The sequence below is a fragment of the Castor canadensis genome, chromosome 4, assembly GCF_047511655.1.
Source record: "Castor canadensis chromosome 4, mCasCan1.hap1v2, whole genome shotgun sequence".
NCBI classification, from domain to species: Eukaryota; Metazoa; Chordata; class Mammalia; order Rodentia; family Castoridae; genus Castor; species Castor canadensis.
The window spans coordinates 40,320,830-40,340,772 of NC_133389.1; the positions used below are offsets into that span (position 1 = coordinate 40,320,830).

Consider the following 19,943-nt stretch of genomic DNA (forward strand, 5'->3'; position numbering starts at 1 on the left):
AAAAGAAGTTGCTGATAGCAAAACTTGTTACATAATTCCAAATACCGAAGCTGAAGAATGCTAATCAAAAGGGAGATATGGAAACCCAGGCAAAGTTAACTGACTTTCTTATGAGGACTACCATCTTGTCGGTTTTGAGGCAGGGTGTTTGGTTATGATATGGCCATCCTGATTATCTTCTAGGCTCTGATTTCCCAGGACAAAGTACATTTTTGAAACATGGCTTAGGCTTTTCAAATCACCCACTGAAAGAATTTAGGCAACAAATTCTCACTAGTGCAAAAGCAGAAGTAACATCATTAATGACATCCATGGACTTGAACCAATATTAACCTCGTTTGTGTTGAGGAAGGTGTGTTAGCAATAGACAAACTAGGGTGAAGTCACTGACTTTAATGGGTAGTGGCTGTTAATGGCCACTCAGGTTTTATAAAAAAATGAGGGGACCCTGCAGAGGATAACAAAATGATGTGTTCATGCCTTTGTTTGAGGCCTTTTATAATGTGCTTGCAATATTACAATATTACATATGTAATATTATATATTAATATGTTATATATCTATGTTTTATGTCTGGAGGATGTTGGAGGAGATATGGACAAGTGTAAAGCAGGCTAGTGAGTCAGAAACCCTGCCCTGGAGGTAGTCGTGGATGCAGATTAGCCACTTCAGTGATGGAAACTCAGTAAATGGTGTTTGACACAATGTGATTCTTTGGAATGAAACAATCCCCTCCCAGAAGCTGTGGAACATTACATGACATTCCAGGCTTACAGCAGTGGACTTGAAATTCCTTAAGATCCCAAGAACTGTCCAGGAGCCATAGGGCATAAGTGTAAACAAGTGTTCCAACTCATTAAAGGAGTAGTTCGTAATCAGATGGAGAACAATTGGACAGGAGAGTGTACTATCAGGTCAGTTTATGCTTAGGTTGTCATATCATATACCTGCAGGGGGCGCCCTCATACTTTCAGCTGGGTCAATGCTGCCCCTTGGAATTACATAGGGAATGCTCTACTGATCAGTAAATTCTGACCCTGAGTGTTAGAAATTTTGATGCAATGTGGAGTTGTTGTCTTTTTAAATGTATTTTAAAACATAAAAATATCAGCTTCAAAGATTTTTTGTTTTCTCCTTTTTTGCTTTTTAAAAATTTCAGCCAATTATTCTTACTTTGTGCTCTCCAATAAAAAAGGGCCAGTTAAAACAAACTAAATATCCTTCAATCCTAGGCTCGAAACTAGAAAAAAATATTTCCAAGCAAGTACAGCTGGCATACTGGCTTAAAGTGAATTAGAAAAATTTATGGAAGGACAAATGAAACCACCAAACCTTGAACTGTTGCATGTCATTTCATTTTAGTTTTTCTTATAAAAGTAATGCAAAACCCAGGACCTTGCCTGCTTGATTGTTGAAATCAAAGACAGCAAAAGAAAACCATTGAAAATACCCATAATTCCACTTGCCAAGAGGTAGCCACTGCAACTCTAAGGATATTTGCTTTTGACAGATTGACATTGTGGAGAGAGTCTTTGACCCAAACTGATTTCAGCTAAATTGGTTTTGGTCAAGTTGTTTTCAACCAAGTTATCTAGAAGTCACTAAAATCATCTTCCTGGGATTATCTGTATGAAGACTGACTCTGCATCATGGTCATGCCCTCTGTTTTTCTACAGAATTTGTGATGTGGTAAGACTTATTTCCAGAGACTGGAGACCACAGTCTATCTCCAGTAGGATTCCTGCTGTGGTTGCTTCCTTTGCTGTACTGAAAAGGACTGACTGACTTTGGTCACTAGAGAGCAGGCCTGCTTTGCTCACTGACTGTGCTGTTTTTGGAGGGAATGGGATAGGTTGAGGAAAAAGTACTATACCAATTACACACCCTCCTTCAGTAACTGGTAAAGATCTGCTCACAGCTAGCTTGTGCTTTGTAACTATGAGGACATTGTTAGTTGCTTGCTTAACAACCATCCCCTTTGTGTTTAGTGGCCCTACATTTGTTCATGGGCTAAAGAAAGAGTGGCCCTTCTCAGCTTAGAAGGTGAAAGTGGATTCTTGATCATGCCCACTGTGGTCAGTAGTGGTCAGTAAGTGGTTTAGTCTGAGATGGGCAATGAGCCTTAAAGGCTGGAGTGAGATGACTACTGAAACTGCTCGAGGCTTCCCCTCCAGCAGGAGGATGAAATCCGAAACTGAGGAAAAGTGACAGGGAGGATGTGAAGTGTGGTCCTAGAGCACAGGCTTAACCTGATACAGAAAAGGTTTGGAGGAATTCTAAAGTTTAGAAAACTGTTTTTTGTCAGTTTTCCTCAAACTAATTTTAATATGTAGTTCTTTTATCCAGGTATGCAATAATATAATATTGGGTAAGTATTTGGAAAATGTTTCTCAAAAAATATTTTTTTAACATTAATTGTCATCAACATAAACATAAATGATGATTTATGACATGAGGTCAGCAGGCAAGTTCCTCAAGGGTTTCTTCTCTGTTTTAGGCTATATTGCTGCACTTTTTCTTCTCAGCCTCATCTTGAAGGAAAAGCCTCCTGGCATTTCTTTTTAAAAAAGGTCATTGCTTCCATCCTCAGCACCTTCTAATTGGGCCATTATCTCTCAATCAAGCACTGAGGTAGATAGTTTTCATTTTCTATATCTTCTTGCAGGCTATCCAAAGAGAAAGTCAACTGAGTGTTGTAAGGTCTGCTTGGCTTCTCTGAATTCTGGTGTATTTGACTATTTCATGAAAGGAAGTCTCTGGAAGTGAGGGAAGCTGGGTGGTTACCTGGGCCTTGAGGTGCCTTCCACTTATGCACTGGACCAACAAGAAATCTTCCTTGCAGCACCTCTGGGGAATTCCAAAGGAGCAACGGTTTGCCTAGATCTTCATTCTCTTTTCCCCTCTTGTTGACCAAGAAGGAAGAGATACACTCTCAAGTTGACAGGCAGCAGAGGAGAAAATAGCCTCATCTGACTGAGTCAGATGTTTGCTCCCAGGAGGGACCCTATGGTATTTAATAAAATCCCCAAATTTGGGATGTGATAGGAAGCTGAGGACTAATCAAGTGAAGTAACATCAGTGGCGTAACTCATCAAATCAGCCACAGGGCTGGGCTTTCAACCTGGAACTCTCAATTGCTATGGCAGGGTCCTTCCTAACATAACATTATAACCCAAACTCATAATATTTAGTGTAAGAGGAAGGGCCAAATGGGACTTTTGCTTTAAAGAGCAGCATCAGCATTACTATAAACTGAGTCTACTGAATCAGAAATTGTGAAATATTGTATCAGAAAGTCTGTTTTAAAAAAAAAGGTCCTCCAAGGGGGCTGGTGGAGTGGCTCAAGTGGTAGAGTGCCTGCCTACTACACAAGAGGTTCTGAGTTCAAACTCCAGTACCATAAAAAAAAAAGTCCTCCAGGTAATTCTGATGTGTACTAAAATTTGAGAACAACTGGTGTAGAAAAAAAAAAAGTCAGGGCTCAAATCCTGGTACCATTTTAGTTATGTGATTTAACACTCTGGGTCTCAACTTCTTTAACTAAAGCAAACAGACAAGCACTGACAACTACAAAATAATTCTATTGTGTTGTTGGTTAACAAACTGTGCCACATTTAGTGACAAAATGTTCACAAGGGCTCGTTATCCCTTGATGTCCTTTAGCTATCACAGTTTAATTGGCATCCGTTTAATTCTGTCTACACTGTCTCCATGCAATGCCTATGCCGATACTCTGGTCATGTCAGCTCTGGAGTCTTTGAGGCTCAAGTAGCTCTGCCTGAGAAGAAAGAGGAAAGGTGCCAGGAGCTTTCGTCTTGGAGTGCTCATAGGGGAAGGTTGCCCAGTCTGGCTTTGGGTCCTTACACTGATTAGCTACTCAGGTGTAATTGAATTAAGAATATTTACCTTGTTTTAGTATTAGAAAGAATCTAGTTGGTGATACTCAACAATTTATAAGTAATAATACATAAGTAGAGGGATATACTTATTCCACTAACATTTACCTAATACGGAAAGAGCTCTATGACAAAAATCCAAGGATCAAAGAAGATGGCATTTTAAACAGCTCCCACAGAATGAGGAAAGACACAGCTAGTAGGGGAACATGGCAGGAATCAGGGAGAGGGAACATGGTGCATAGCAGAGACAAGCAGAGAGACACGAAGAATAATAACTTACATCTTAATTTGTCCATGATCTTCCCTCCACACAGGGTGGCTAAAGCCATTTTGACAGCAAATACTGAAATTTTACCATGGCCTTCCCTGTTTAATGATAATAGAGAAAAAAAAAACACACAATGTCATTTGGAGTACTTCCAATAATGAAGCTTGACATTTTCTTTTTTGTAGAAATCACAGGATATGTGGTTGCACGCATTATGTGAGCACATCCATTTTAGAAAAATATGAATACAATTCAATGCACACTTTTGAAAAACTGACTATGCAATGTTTTCTTTTTTTCAAGAGGCATCAGCATCTTCTAGTTTATTCTTTGTATATGTCACCTGCTCAAAACATGGGCTGGTAGCCAAAGGGATATGCATTAGCTAACTATGAATTTAAGTTAACAGAATATGCTTTTCCCTTTACGTTTCATATAATAATTTTGTGCATGATGACGCCAATCTCTATAATTTATTTAAACTGGCTTTAGAAACATCAGATTTTTTTTTTGTCAGTGAATTTCTGCATTTGAAGTTAGGGTAACAATGGGGTTTTTTTAATCACATATGTTTTTCAGCTATCATTTTCATCCCACAAGCCAACTGTGCTTATGTGATATAGTTACTTTTCAAAGTCAACCAGTATTTTAAAGAGGCAAAAGCAGAGCTCTGTTTGAATAGTTCTATTTCTACCTAAAATGACACAAATACTTTCAAATCGTAATTGATTTAGGAAGTATAAAAAAATGTATTCTTCACAAAATGTGATATAAAGCACATACTGTAAGAAATACAATGTGTCAGTGAAACTATTTTCCATTGCAGTAAACTGTTTGTTCTTATATTCTTGGAATCAGAAAGAATATCACAGTAGTAATTCCTTATTTTATGGTTGCTATTCTTTCATTCTTTTTATGAGTAAATATTAATTGTACAGAGGGCTTTCATTGTGATATTGCCATTCATGCATATAATGTAACATCAAATTTCCCCCTCTATTCCTCTTTAATCCCTCTTCTTTTTGAACAATTTTTAACAGAGTTCATCATTCTGATTTTCATACATGCATATGAATAAGAATGATCAAGAGAGTTATTTAATAATAATGTGGCTGAAAGTTAAATAAAGTGTATTGACAAGACTTTAGTACATAGAATAAGTCATTCATATGAATTTAAGATTCTTATGATTGATATATTGGAAGAGCAACATATAATAAATAATTGTGTATTTGTTCCTTGCTAGACTCTAGAGGAGGGTCATTAGTTATTTCTCTTTGCTGCTATCAGTCTTAGCATAGTAACTGAAATACAGCTAGCCAGAATACAAAACTGACTGAATCCTATGCTAGTGATTTTCCTAGTATATTTTTAAGCCTGAGCATCACGCTTAGGCAATTACTTTGGAAATCTCCATGTGGTTATCTCATGCCAAACCTTGTATGTTCACAATAGAACTTTACAGAACCTTTCCCTATTACTCAGACCAACCCTAAAGCTAACTGCTTTCCCTCCTACATCTCTCGCGCAGATGCTAGAACTACCATGTACCTAGTTACCCAAAAACAAATTCTAGGGCAGAGGTCACTCTTGACTTCCTTAATTCACTACCATCCTGAACAAATGTTTAAGAGACTCAAATGCACCTGTTAACTATGTATTGTGTCCATTTCTACTGTCATTGCTTCCATCAACCCTTGCTTCAACACTAATGACCTCCAAAATGATCTCTCTGCTTGCATACACATGTCACAAATTTGCTGAATTATTCCAGTGTTTAAAACCCTCATTGCCTCTTTCTGCCCACAGGAAGAAGTTCTAACTTTTTCTCATGGCATACCTAACAGTCTTCTCCATCTTACCTGTTATCATTTCTTTTGTTGCAGTGCACACCACAATCACACTGTTCAATCCCTCCTGCCCCCTGCCCTCTCCACTACAGTCTGCCTGGGATACCTTCTGTCCTGTCTTCAGGACACTGATTAATGCTGTTATTCACCCACTCTGAAAACAGCTTTTCTCTTGGATGGGGAAACAATCATTCCCCACTTCTCTTTTTACTTATCACATGAAGTGACTTTGATTTGCTTATTTACATATCTACAATGTGACTCAACTCCACACTGTGAGATCCTTGAGGACAGAGATGATTCTTCTGAATTTCCAGTGCTTAGCACGTTCATCTCACTCAGTTTGTGATCAATATATATCTTACATTAATAAATGGATACTAAACCTTAGTTTTTAATAAAGAAGATCATAGAGAAATTGCCAATCCTATATTTTTCCTAGAAAGGGAAGATTGATGACATTAAATTCAACAGTAGTTGTATCAGACATATTCTGCCAAATCGACACCATAAATCCAGAGAAATCACCAACTGGAGGGCAGCTGAATGAGAGTTGCAGGAACTCAAGGGTGAAATTAGGCTGCTGGAATCTATTGTTATGCAAGCCAGTGTGACAGATTGCAAATGTGACCCCTGTCAGGAAGAAGGACTCATGGCCTGGACAGGGATTTAGATCATGAGGAGCTCACTGTAAGAGCTGAGTTCAAACCTTGTCATCCCAGGCATTGGATAACTCTTTAAGGAGTGAGTGATATGACCAGTTCTACAACTGAGAACAGTTCCACCTAAGATGTAAATAGTAAAAGCAAATGGGTCTTTTTTAGATGTAACAGAATGGAACAAAAGAGGGGAAAGGTTTTCTAAAGGCCTTTGACCAAGTTCTATATTAAAGCTGATTGCTTAAACAAAGTCACCTTGGGATGAGGGCTTCCATTTTGTTGTGAAAAAAGAACTGGCATTGACACAGGAACAAAGGAGTAGAGAGGTGGTGGTACATCCCAAATGGAGACATGTAAGAGCTATGCTCACCATAAATTGTTATTTATATTGTTATATAAATTCAGGAGGACAGAAAAACAAAACAGGAAGCTCTCAGGAACCTTGCGCAAAGAAACAAGAAATTAGCATGCTGTTCCAAAATCAGTACGTGCACAACAGCGCCCCCAAGAGTGAGGTAGTACAACTACACCTATGCCATGTGGGAGGTAAGCCTTTCTCAAGCAGTAGACCTGAGGAAGGGTGCAGAAGAGGAAATCCATCCTCCCTAGCAGCCGGGGAAGGGAAACGTAGGAAGAGCACACAAAGTCCATACTCTTGCTTTCATTAAAAGCTATGACAGTGCTCCTTCGGTTTCCTGATCGCCACCTCGAAAAGACCGAACTGAGCCAGATGTGCTTGAAAGGGCTGCACACTTCGCAGCGCACGCGTTAGAGGCACAGATTTGGGAGTCAGTAATTAATGACACGGCCACATAAGCATTTTGTGAACTAAAGCCGTGCAGTTGGTTCTTTAGGAGGGTGAAAGGCACCGAAAAGCTTTAAAAAGAAATTACAATTGGCATGTTATTTTCATTAAAATAATTTTATTTTAAAAAATAAAAAATTTTCCCCCTAATTGTAGTGTTTTTCCCTTCCATGTCGAGGGAGAACAGAATGCATGATGTATACTTTACTCATCTTTTCCACTGTTGTCCTCTGGCATAATTGAATATATTCTGGTTTTAAGCCAATTATTTAGGAGCCTTTGCCTGTACAAATTTTGCTTTTCTCTCCCAGCTTGATATCCAATTAAATGGTTCTAGTGGCATTCGATTAATACCCAACAAGGTATTTCAGAAAACCAGGCAAGTCTAAGAAAGATATCAAAGTTACAAACTGTAGTTGCTTCATAAATCAACATTTTATTCCTCTTTGCACTTTGTTGATGCACTCTGCAAACTTGCCAATTTTTCTAGTGGACAACTGGTTGAAAATGGAAAGAGGAAAGCAATTATTCTTTGGCTAAAATACACATGGTTACTTGTTTAGTGTCTGCACTAAAAAAATGGATTATGTCAAAGTTTGACTCATAATAAAAATAAAGGCATCTCCTCTCACCTATCTTGTATTCCTTATCCTTTATTCTCAGCCTATCACAGCACCTAGCACATAACAGGCTCTTCTTAATATGTTAAATTAATGTTATGTTATGTTAATTATGTTAAATTAATGAATGCACAAATGGATAAAACATTCAAATTTACTATGTAAGATTTAGATTGACAAATACAAAGTGAGTAAAATTACAAGGATTGACTTTTTGATCTTAATATTCAATTGTGCTGCTCTATGATGCCTTGAATTTAAAGGTGATGACATACATACTTATTCTTGTTTGTGGGGTAGTAGAATTAACCTCTGATCAAACAGAAACCCTTTATTTGGTCCTGGCATCTCTTTGTACTTTCTGCAATGTTACCAAAAATCTAGGCAAACTCACCCAGGTCAGGTGAATTTCCCAGGGACTCCAGAATGAGAGGGGCCAATACTGTTGGGGTGTCTCCCTTAAACCTCTTAAAATTCCATCTGCTACTTATCATAAGTGTAAGTCTGATAAGAGATGAGTGACATCAAGGATGTTCAATTTATTTGCAATTATGGAAATTCTTTGAAAAACAATTCTATTTTATCAACATATACAAATCTTGAACAAAGTGTTTTTCAGTAAGACAAAATTGTAGTTAATAGAGAACATTCTATGGACATCTTAAATTTAGGATGTGCTAAGAAAAAAAAAAACCACCAAGCCAAATGGACACTGCTTTAAATATCTCGTTGTAGCCAAGTAGATAATAGAAGAAAAGAACATTTGCCTTTTATAAAATTCTTCTCTTTCCTTTGCTGTCACACATCCATATAGTCTCAAACATGAACAATACATTTTGTTGGTGCACAGAGAAATGGCTGTGTACTTTGTACTCCCTTTGCATTAAATATCAGAATTCTTTTTAAAATTCAAAAGGCAGAAGTGTTTTGGCAGAGTTCCAGGATCATTTCATATCTCCACATTTGAAAGGGTGCCGTGGTCTCTTTCAGGGTGCTGGGGACTCAGCAGTGGGAATGGCTGTTCAGATGGCTCTGCCACGTGTGATATGTCACACAGAGAAAATGCTGGGAGTTTGTATTCTCTACATAAGATTATCATATGATGGATCTGTCATGCTGGGTAGTTGTCCTAAAGCTGACTCTAATGTTATAATATAAAACTAAAATCCAAATATTTCTCTTGCAGACACTCTGTCAAATGTGTCTAAATTTCATAGACTAGAAAGTTTACAAGTATAATCTTAATATTTTATAACAAGCAAGGTAAGTCTGAGATAAAAAAGTACATTAATTCTCATGTGAGAAAAAATGAAACAGAAAGCACGAGGAGCGTGGAATTCAAACCTATTCCTAAAATGAAAAGATCTTTTCTTCATTCACCTCATTTAGTATGAAGCTTTATGACCTATGAATTATTTAACCTTTCCATGTCTCAGCTTCAACACTTCTTCCACTGGGAACATTCTGACAATAATACAGAGCTAAATTAGTGGGATTGTTGGTAAGCAGTAAATGTTGAATATCTGTTAGATATTATTATAATTATTATATTACCACTAAAGAATTGATATTAAAAGCACAGCTTGACTCCTGCAAACAGGAAAATAGTCAATCCATTTAATATTTGTCACCATCCTACTATGAGTTTTGAATGACTGAATATGTATGGAAATGATATTTGCTAAAAATAAAACTACTGTGGCAGGATCTACTTAATGAGAAAATGTTCTAAGAGGAAACATATTACTGAATTGAAATAAGTTTAGGTCAAGGTTGATGTTGTGGTTAGTGTTTCCTAGAGAAGTAGCGAGAAAGTAAGAGAAGCTTGTGAAAAGAGAATCGTCTATATTGTTAGCTGTTAAACACCTGGTACAGAGGGTATGAATTTAAGTGAGTAGTACTCACTAGTGTTGGTAATTTAGTAGAGATTAAAGAGAACTTAATCTCAGAGAAAGAATGAAAGGAAATGTGTATGACAAGAGCTAAGAAAGGTCAACCTTTGATTTCTGCTCAATTCATTCTTGTGCTAGGTATGGTCTCATGGACTGCTCATATGGAGAAGAATAAACCAGAGTCCCATCCTAAAGCAGCTGATGGGATGAAGTCATATAAGTAGTCATTCATTGAAGAGAATAGTAGAATCTTGTGGAAGGAACAGTGGGATCTGGAAAAGGACCATGAGAGATGAAGGGCTCCACAGACTATCAGCATTGGTAACCACACCTCTCAAAAAGGCTGTGCTTTATAGAGTTTTCAGAAGTATTTTCATTTGTACCTTCTATCATGTTGTTTTTCTTTTGAGTTACTCTCTATTTCCTAGCAGATAATAACAACAGTAAAGACCCCTCTAACACTTCAGAAAGACCCACCCCCACCGTTGGATGTACAGAAGTGAGAGCAAAGGCTGTGCCAGTAAGTCAGTGGATTCTGAGGGACAGTGCTGCAGGTGGGTGGCTACTGGCAGTAAAGAAGGAAAGGTGACAGGTCACTTCTGAAGATGCAGAGGAGATAAGAGGAAGAGCCTGGCCCAAGCTCTGGCTATTTTTTAATATACCTCCTTACTTCTCAGCCCCTGCTCCTTCTGATACCTCTTTTCCCTTACTTTTCAGGCAGATGCATCCGTTTCCACAGAGACCCTGGAAAAGGCAGCTTGTGTCTGTGGGGATCTGCTTAGAAGTTGGCTGTAATTTTTCCCAAGCTGAGCCCCTTCCACCCCAGGGAAACAGCCGGTTTTAGAAGGAAAGTAATGAAGAAATCATCTTAGACTCAAGGGACTGTCTCTTCAGGACAGAGTGGCAAGTCTGGACACCGACCATTGGAGTCAAGTGCTACCCCCTAACATTGCATGAGGCACCCTACATATGTAGCTATGTACCGTATCTTCCTAAGAGACTAACTTGGCCAAAGAATGGAGAAACTTTGCAGCCATGAAACTGATTATTGTCTACAGGAAGCATCCTTGTATGAGAACTAAGGTCCAGATTTTTGGGAGGTGTGGGAAATTCTATTCTTGGGGAACTATGATTGTGGGAAGGTGAATTTGGTTTCCACGGATACATCCACATGAAGTGGGCTTTGATCACCATTTCAGAGTCCAACTGGCTGAGTCTGGTGAATTTTAAAGGCTCTGCCAAAAGAATGAGCAAGTTTCTTTGAATACAAGTTCTTATTCATGAATTTAAATTGCTACACTGTCTTTCTTTTTTTTTTTTAAACATAACCTCTTTAGGGTCCAGGTTTGGAAGTCATCTCTACTTTTTTTTATTTTGGATTTTCTCTGTTTTAAATGTCCAATTAAAATAAAGCAAATGGGAGAAAATCCTCTAAATGTTTCAGTAATTCTATAATAGCAGTGGTACATCTTTGTTTTACTAGAATCAGGCTCATTCATCTGTGCCAAAATATAGAAGTCTGTCTTAAACACTTGGACTCTATGATGGGTGTTAGGAAGTGACATCAGATTTCCATACTGGAGCTCATTTGGGTAAACAGAGGTTTACTATTATAAGAAAGAGAGTCAAACATTCATTTTATTCTTAAGTTTCTCTTCTTATATTCATTTCTAAATTACATTTCCAGTTACTTGTACTTCCTGATGGCATACATTTCACATCAAAATTCCAAAAGCTATCAGATGGAAAATCTGAGTACTATAGCACTGCCTGGACACATTAGCTATGTCAAGAGAGAGAAATCAGAAGTATCCAGATCCAGCATCTTGATGTGGACATGTTTATAAATCTCTGCAATGAGATTTCTCTATGTGGATGCATTTACAAATCCTATAATTGAGATCATCAAAATATACAACAGGGGCTTTCCTATTTATAAGAAGAGTAGTCAATAAATAAACATTTCTTCTGAACAGTTGTGTGAATTGCTTCTTATCTTGGTCCTTACATTTAGTCCTTACATTAGCATTCACCAGTCTTGAAATGATTTAGTATATTATCGGTAACTATCTAGGGAACATTAATACCTCTGTCTTTTGAAACAATCCAACTATATTTCTCAACAAAAGTGAAACATTTAGGTAGCAGGAGGCCCTGAGTTCAAAACCCTTCTACCACCAAAAAAAAAAAAAGTGAAACATTTAACTCTTTTAGTTTGAGTGCCATATTAGTTCACAAACACCTCCTTCTCTATTGTTAATCTGGTCCTGTTTCTGTATTTATGCAGTGGATACAAATTATTCCTTAACTTTGATCCATAGGTCTTCCAGAAACACTCCAGAACTTATTGGGAAATTATATTTCTCTTTATGTGTTTTCTACCATTACATTTTGCTATGAATTAGATCTTTAATCCAACTCTCCTGCTTCCTAAAACTCCATATATTACAGGCTTGGTCACCAACCTATGGCACTTTTGGCAGGTGGTGGAACCTTTAGGAAGTGAGGCATAGTGGAAGGAAGTTAGGTTACTGGGGGTCCTTAAAGCAGATATTAGGACCCTGGCACCTTCCTCTCTCTCTCTCTCTGTTTCCTAGCCATCGTAAGTTGAACTGACCTTCTCTGTCACATGTGCCCACCATGATACATTGCCTCATCACAGGCCCCAAAGCAATGGGGACAAGCAACCATGGACTGAAACCTCTAAAATTGTGAGCTCAAATAAATCTTTCCTCCTTATAAGTTGACTGCCTCAGGTATTTTGTCACTGTAACAGAAAGCTAACTAACACATACTTAAAACAAGTCCCATGAAGTATTTGGTGGCAAGTCTGAAACCTGCCGTGGTCTTGTTAAGGGCCCAGGATGGAAGTGCTGTTATAGAAATTTCATGGCCTGGTTCCATTCTGCCACCTGCCATGTGGATCCACAGTCCTCTCTCCCCCACTATAGCAGAACATTTAGTTCTGGAACCTGCATAGGTGAAGCAAGGAATCTACCAAGCTGGACTGCTCCTTCTAAAACCTTGAGAATTTCTTACAATACAAACATCATGGAGATGATAATGAATGCTGGCAAAACCAAGCAGGAACTGTTCTACTATCACTCTAGATTGCAAAGTGACAGCTGGTGATTTTGGTGAGTAGCATAATGACATTAGCTTGGCTGTAACATCTCCATTGCTGAGTTAAATGCTTCTAAACATTGGTCAGACAAAGAAACTAAGGAAAATCTTCAGGGAGTCTGAAAATGTGATTGCCAAAAGGTCAGGTTAGCAATTTTCCTTTTAAATATTCAGAACAAGTGGCGAAAGCAGAGGTGATAAGGCTTTGTTCAGACTGCAAGGTGTGGGCAAAGCCCTTTTGAAATCTCAGGCAGATAATGTAATTTGTGGGAATTTTTTGCATTTCAGGAGGCTGTCACAGATACCTTGGAAAATAAGCCAAAGTCCCTACTCTGTCACTACCATAACTGTGAGACTGGAAAAGTGACAATGTCTTTGTGCTTCAGTTGTTCATCTGTAAAATGAGAGATTTGGACAAACAGTCTTTAAGATGTCAGCCAGCTTTGCAGGTCTCTGACTCTATGAGGGGAAATTATTCAATAATGAGGCTGTGTTTCAACAGTTGTCAGTGGACAGCACTGTACTGTTTTACAGTGGCACACAATTGACCAGTCCAATTAACTCAAGTCATGGTTACTTTGACTAAGCTAGTCAAGAAATGATTTTCAATTTCTTCTCTGTCTGCTCTAGGGTCTTGTTATGACACCTCAGAAACACTGTCCTGGACAATTTGCAAAGAAGAGAGTTAAAAACATCCTCTCACTTCATGCTTCATTAACCTGGCTCCACATGCATGCCATCACGCCATGCTTTCAAGTATCCACAGGTGCTAGGAAGTAGGGGATGGAGGAGTCAAATAAGAGTTGGGTCATAAAATACAATTGTCCTCCTAGTCCTGTGGCACTATTTTGCTCTCTAGTCTATTCCACAGCCTTTAAAGTTTACATCAATCATGGAGATTTATTGACATAAGCATTTGATGAAGAAAAGAGAGAAAATTACTTGCAAAAAATGACCACAGAAAGTGTAAAAGGAACTAAAAACCCAACATAAAAAGGAGAACTGATAGAGGGAGCTTACGGGTCAAAGGCTGCAAGCAGGAAGTTTAACAGAAGGCTGATGGACTGCTCCACATGGATTTGGTGAGTGGTTGGCATCCGTTTGTTGAGCTGGTAAAAAATGGTGGAGAGCACAGCCTCCAAGCGGGCCACATTGAGTTCTATGTTTGGGTCCAGGTTGTTCAGAGCATTTTCCCGCAATGCTTCTATGACATTCCAAATGTCCACCAGGTGCACTACAATTAAAGCAGAGTGAACATATTAGCCCAAAGTGCATGGAAAGGAAAATTATTTTACATGTTGATCTGCCCTGGCTTTTCTAGGCTTCTCACATACTCAGCTGTTGTGGGAGCTGATGTAAGTATAGGTGTATAGATAGTGCATGGTCTACAGGCTTGATGTGCAATACATAAAAGCAAGCAAATGGTTTACTGAATACTGTGATAGGTAGTTATTTCCAGTCTTCACAATGACCCTTGAAATAAAGTTACTGTCCTTATGTTATTATGTGTGAGAAAACTGAGGATCAGGGAAGCTAACTGACAAATGCAAAGGTACAAAGCGAGTCAAAAGTACATTACTGACATTCGGAATTCAAGTCCATCTGGTTCAAAGCATTTTCCCACTGTACTCACTGACCCTTCATAAAGAAGGGATCAAAACTCAAACTCTAGTGTCTGAAAGGATATAAAAATTACATTTGTGTATTTAAAATGTTTGCATTTATTTGTATCCTTATAGCAGTATGTTGTTTGAACTTTTTTAAAAAGAAAGTTAAAGTAGTCAGGAAAAAAGGGAAGTTCTCTATGCAATGCAGCAGCAGAACTAGTCACAGATTGTTTAACCTGCTTGGTTAAGAGCAAGAAGTTTCCTGGCTACATCACTAACTAGCTAATCTAAGTTAAGTCATGACTGCTTTCCACTAGGATACAAGAAATCTATTTCTGTTCTTTTCCTGTTTGTTTTGGAGTATTGTTATGACATTTCAGTAAACATCGTCACCCCAAGACAACAAATATGTCCATCAGCTTGATCATTTTCCTTGTACTCACCTGTTACCCATCCCCATCAAACAGGCAACCTGGATCTGCTTGTTTTCTATCACAGTTTTGTAGAATTCTAAGTGACTGGAATCATGTGACATGCACTCTTTCTTCATTTGGATGCTTTTATGTGGTGCAACTGTTCTGAGATTCCACTGTGTTGCATATATCAATAGTTTGACCCTCTCATTCCTGAGTAGTATTTCACTAAATACTCACAAGTAAAGAGGCTGGGTTGAATGGGAGGCATACACACAAGTTTTCAAAGTAGTTGTACCATTCCACATTTCCACCAGTAGTGTGTGCAAGTACCTGTTCTTCCACATCTTCACCAAGTTTAAGGTTTGCTTTTCACAACACTTTTGCATTTGCAAATAAATACTTTGTCTTTTCTCAATGAAGCATATACATATGTTTCGGTTCCCCAGAACTGTTCACACAATGTTTGTTTTTTCACTAACAACTCCTTACTTTTTGTCTCCTACCTCTTTGTTCACCTCTGACACTATTTTTTTTTTTTAAATCTACTGAGCTCCTACAACGATGGATTGGTAGAATCAACATAGTAAAAATGTCTATACTCCCAAAAGTAATCTACATGTTTAATGCAATTCCCATCAAAATTCCAATGACATTCATTAAAGAGATTGAAAAATCTACCGTGAAATTTATATGGAAACACAAGAGGCCACAAATAGCCAAGGCAATACTCAGTCAAAAGAACAATGCTGGAGGCATCACAATACCTGACTTCAAACTATATTACAAAGCAATAACAATAAAAACAGCATGGTACTAGCACAAAAACAGACATGAAGACCAGTGGAACAGAATAGAGGACCCAGATATGAAGCCACACAACTATAACCAACTTGTCTTTGACAAAGGAGCTAAAAATATACCATGGAGAAAAGACAGCCTCTTCAACAAAAACTGCTGGGAAAACTGGTTAGCAGTCTGCAAAAAACTGAAACTAGATCCATGTATATCACCCTATACCAATATTAACTCAAAATGGATCAAGGATCTTAATATCAGACCACAAACTCTAAAGTAGACACAGGAAAGAGTAGGAAATACTCTGGAGTTAGTAGGTATAGTTAAGAACTTTCTCAATGAAACCCCAGCAGCACAGCAACTAAGAGATAGCATAGATAAATGGGACCTCATAAAACTAAAAAGCTTCTGTTCATCCAAAGAAATGGTCTCTAAACTGAAGAGAACACCCACAGAGTGGGAGAAAATATTTGCCAGCTACACATCAGACAAAGGACTGATAACCAGAATACATAGGGAACTTAAAAAACTAAATTCTCCCAAAACTAATGAACCAATAAAGAAATGGGCAAGTGAACTAAACAGAACTTTCTCAAAAGAAGAAATTCAAATGGCCAAAAAACACATGAAAAAATGCTCACCATCTCTAGCAATAAAAGAAATGCAAATTAAAACCACACTAAGATTCCACCTCACCCCTGTTAGAATAGCCATCATTAACAACACCACCAACAACAGGTGTTGGCGGGGATGCAGGGAAAAAGGAACTCTCTTACACTGTTGGTGGGAATGTAAACTAGTACAACCACGCTGGAAAAAAATTTGGAGTCTACTTAAAAAGCTAGACATTGATCTACCATTTGATCCAGCAATACCACTCTTGGGGATATACCCAACAGACTGTGACACAGGTTACTCCAGAGGCACCTGCACATCCATGTTTATTGCGGCACTATTCACAATAGCCAAGTTATGGAAACAGCCAAGATGCCCCACCACTGACGAATGGATTAAGAAAATGTTGTATCTATATACACAATGGAATTTTATGCAGCCATGAAGAAGAATGAAATGTTATCATTCGCTGGTAAATGATGGAATTGGAGAACATCATTCTGAGTGAGGTTAGCCTGGCCCAAAAGACCAAAAATCGTATGATCTCCCTCATATGCGGACATTAGATCAAAGGCAAACACAACAAGGGGATTGGACTTTGAGCACATGATAAAAACGAGAGCACACAGGGAGGGGTGAAGATAGGTAAGACACCTAAAAAATTAGCTAGCATTTGTTGCCCTTAACGCAGAGAAACTAAAGCAGATACCTTAAAAGCAACTGAAGCCAATAGGAAAAGGGGACCAGGAACTAGAGAAAAGGTTAGATCAAAAAGAATTAACCTAGAAGGCAACACACACGTACAGGAAATTAATGTGAGTCAACTCCCTGTATAGCTATACTTATCTCAACCAGGAACACTTGTTCCTTCCTATTATTGCTTATACTCTCTCTTCAACAAAATTAGGGATAAGGGCAAAATAGTTTCTTCTGGGTATTGAGGGGGGTTGGGGGGAGAAGAAAGGGGCAGAGTGGGTGGTAAGGGAGGGGGTGGGGGCAGGGGGGAGAAATGACCCAAGCCTTGTATGCACATATGAATAATAAAACAATAAAAAAAAATCTACTGAGCTCCTACAACGAGTACCTGGCATTGAACTACGTGACGTGTTTTCTTAGCTTTTTCCTTCACTTTGTTTCTCTGAACAGATTCTGTGATTTCTTGCTGTCCTTATAGAACTTTATCAGCAATTAAACAAACAACAGTTCTCCCAACAAACAAAGTCCTTTGAAGTCAGATTCTATTCTCCAAGTTTAACTACGGGATTTCTGGACTCTGAGAGTCCACAACAGTCTGTTCAGACCTTCTTATTACTAAAATAGGCATAATGGAAAACAAAAACTCAAAAGTCTGGCTCTTATAACTAACTTTATATGGATTAAAAGATAAGCAGATTGTACAAATTTCCCAACCAACAAAAATAGTTTTTTTTGTTTCCTCTTGCTTTTAATAATTTCTTAAAATAATGTTTATAAGAAGGGAAGAGACTTGTGCTTAACCTCAAGGAGCACTGGTTTAGGAATTCCAAATAGGCTGCTCTACTTCAAGTGCATAATCTCTTAGTCTTTGGAGACTTCTAGCCTTACTTTCCTTTTCTGTAAAATGGGAATGTTATTTCCTAAATGCAATGATGAAATAAAGAGTGGTAATGACTGGTATATACACATTATATTTTATAGGAAGAAAAAGAAAAAATATTGGTATCTCTTTGGTTTGGTGCAGATAAACACAAATCACCCCCCAACTGAAATATTTAAGTATTTATTAGTTTTGGAAAAACTCAGATTTAAGTTTAAATTTATAATCTTTGTGTATATAAAAATGTTAATTAAGGAAAATATTTGTGTTTCCTATCATTATTTATATAATTTTTCAATTTACCAAGAAGGTACTCCCAGAGAAATGGCATGGTTATCTGAGTCACTTCTGTCTTCATTTTTTTCTCACTCCAATTCTTTGTATATTCTTTATCTGAAGTGATTTCTGAACTGTAGATGGTGGGAGTGGGGTTTGAACTCAGGACTTCATGCTTGCAAAATGGGTACATTACTGCTTGAGCCATACCTCCAGTCTATTTTCTCTAGTTATTTGGTGATAGTGTCTCAAGAAATATTTGCCCAGGCTGGCTTGAACCAAGATCCTCCTGATGTCAGCTTCCTAAGTATTAGGATTACAAGGTGTGAGCCACTGGTACCCAGCTGAAATGTCACTTATATGCTGTTTAAAGTCCTTTAATAACTTCTCATTAATTTGAAATCAAAAGATGGTTTTCAAAGTTTTTGTTTTTAAATGTAGGCTCTATTTATTTCTCAATTATGTCTCATTCATCACTACTCCCTTTCTGAATCCCCCACCTCCAGGTTTTATACCTCTCCCGTGTAGTGCCTTAGAACCTCATTCTTCCTCATAACAGCACCTAGTGGAGTTTGTGGACAAGCTGGTTATCTGTTTCTGTATCATATGTATCACAGCGTGAGACTATGTGTGCTGTGATAACCATTCACATCTCTAGCACTCATCACAGTGCCTTAACATCATAGGAGCTGCTAAGAGGAAAGATGACAAAGAAGTGACAGAGAAGCAGGGTTTTCTGTGGACATATTTGATTTTAAATGGGATGATATGGTTCCATTGTGAAGGCTCACACAAGGGGTGGTTTGAATCTTGGACACATCATCAGTGAAGTAACTAAATTTCTTTGATATTTCACCTTGGAACAATGGGACTGACAATAGTGACTGCCCTCATTTGATCACAATGAGGAAACACTTGGAATAGGGCATGTCACACAGGAAACTATTATTTATTGTTACTGCAAAGAAAATATCTAAAAATCATATGAAACTTATTTGAAGTAAATATGCTCCATATTTGTTTTCCGCACATTGAAAGTACAATATAAGGAAAAATAAAGTACTAATTCTGGCTACCTGTGAGAATAGATAATTATAAAGGATTTAAATAAAGCTAATTTTCATAATTATGCATGTAACTATAAGACACTGTGGTACAGGGCTTACAGGCAACAATACAGACATGGTTCAGAGAGATAACAATCTGGTGGGGACACAGACATGACTCTGTTACACAGGCAGATAACCAGAAATTATGACAGACTATGACATTCGAGGTACTATATACAAAATGGGATGATGGTATGGATATGATGGAGCCAGAAGGACAAAAAAGGCTGAAGGAGCACTGTAGCCAGGGGAGGAATTTTGGTTCTTATGCTTCAGATGAATACCTGCATTTTAAAAAGGACAGCCACGTGATCAGAAGTACAGCTTCAAAATATTTCTGCTGGGTATGGTGATGCATCCCTGTAATCTTAGCACTTGGGAAGCAGGGCCGAGAGAATCATAGGTTAGAGCTCTGCCTGGGCTACATGGTTAG

The 19,943-nt window shown here is 38.0% G+C and overlaps 1 protein-coding gene across 29 annotated transcripts in view; it reads right to left on the minus strand.

Moving 5' to 3' along the window:
• Nucleotides 1–19,943, minus strand: part of Dtna (dystrobrevin alpha) — a 345,657-nt gene that overhangs the window by 78,004 nt on the left and 247,710 nt on the right. For all 29 annotated transcript variants that reach the window (XM_074070021.1, XM_074070014.1, XM_074070023.1 and 26 more), the window contains 2 exons: nt 14,137–14,350; nt 4,180–4,265 (listed from right to left, as the gene is read on the minus strand). In XM_074070021.1, coding sequence (XP_073926122.1) covers nt 4,180–4,265; nt 14,137–14,350 — 300 coding nt within the window. The remainder of the gene's footprint in view (nt 1–4,179; nt 4,266–14,136; nt 14,351–19,943) is intronic.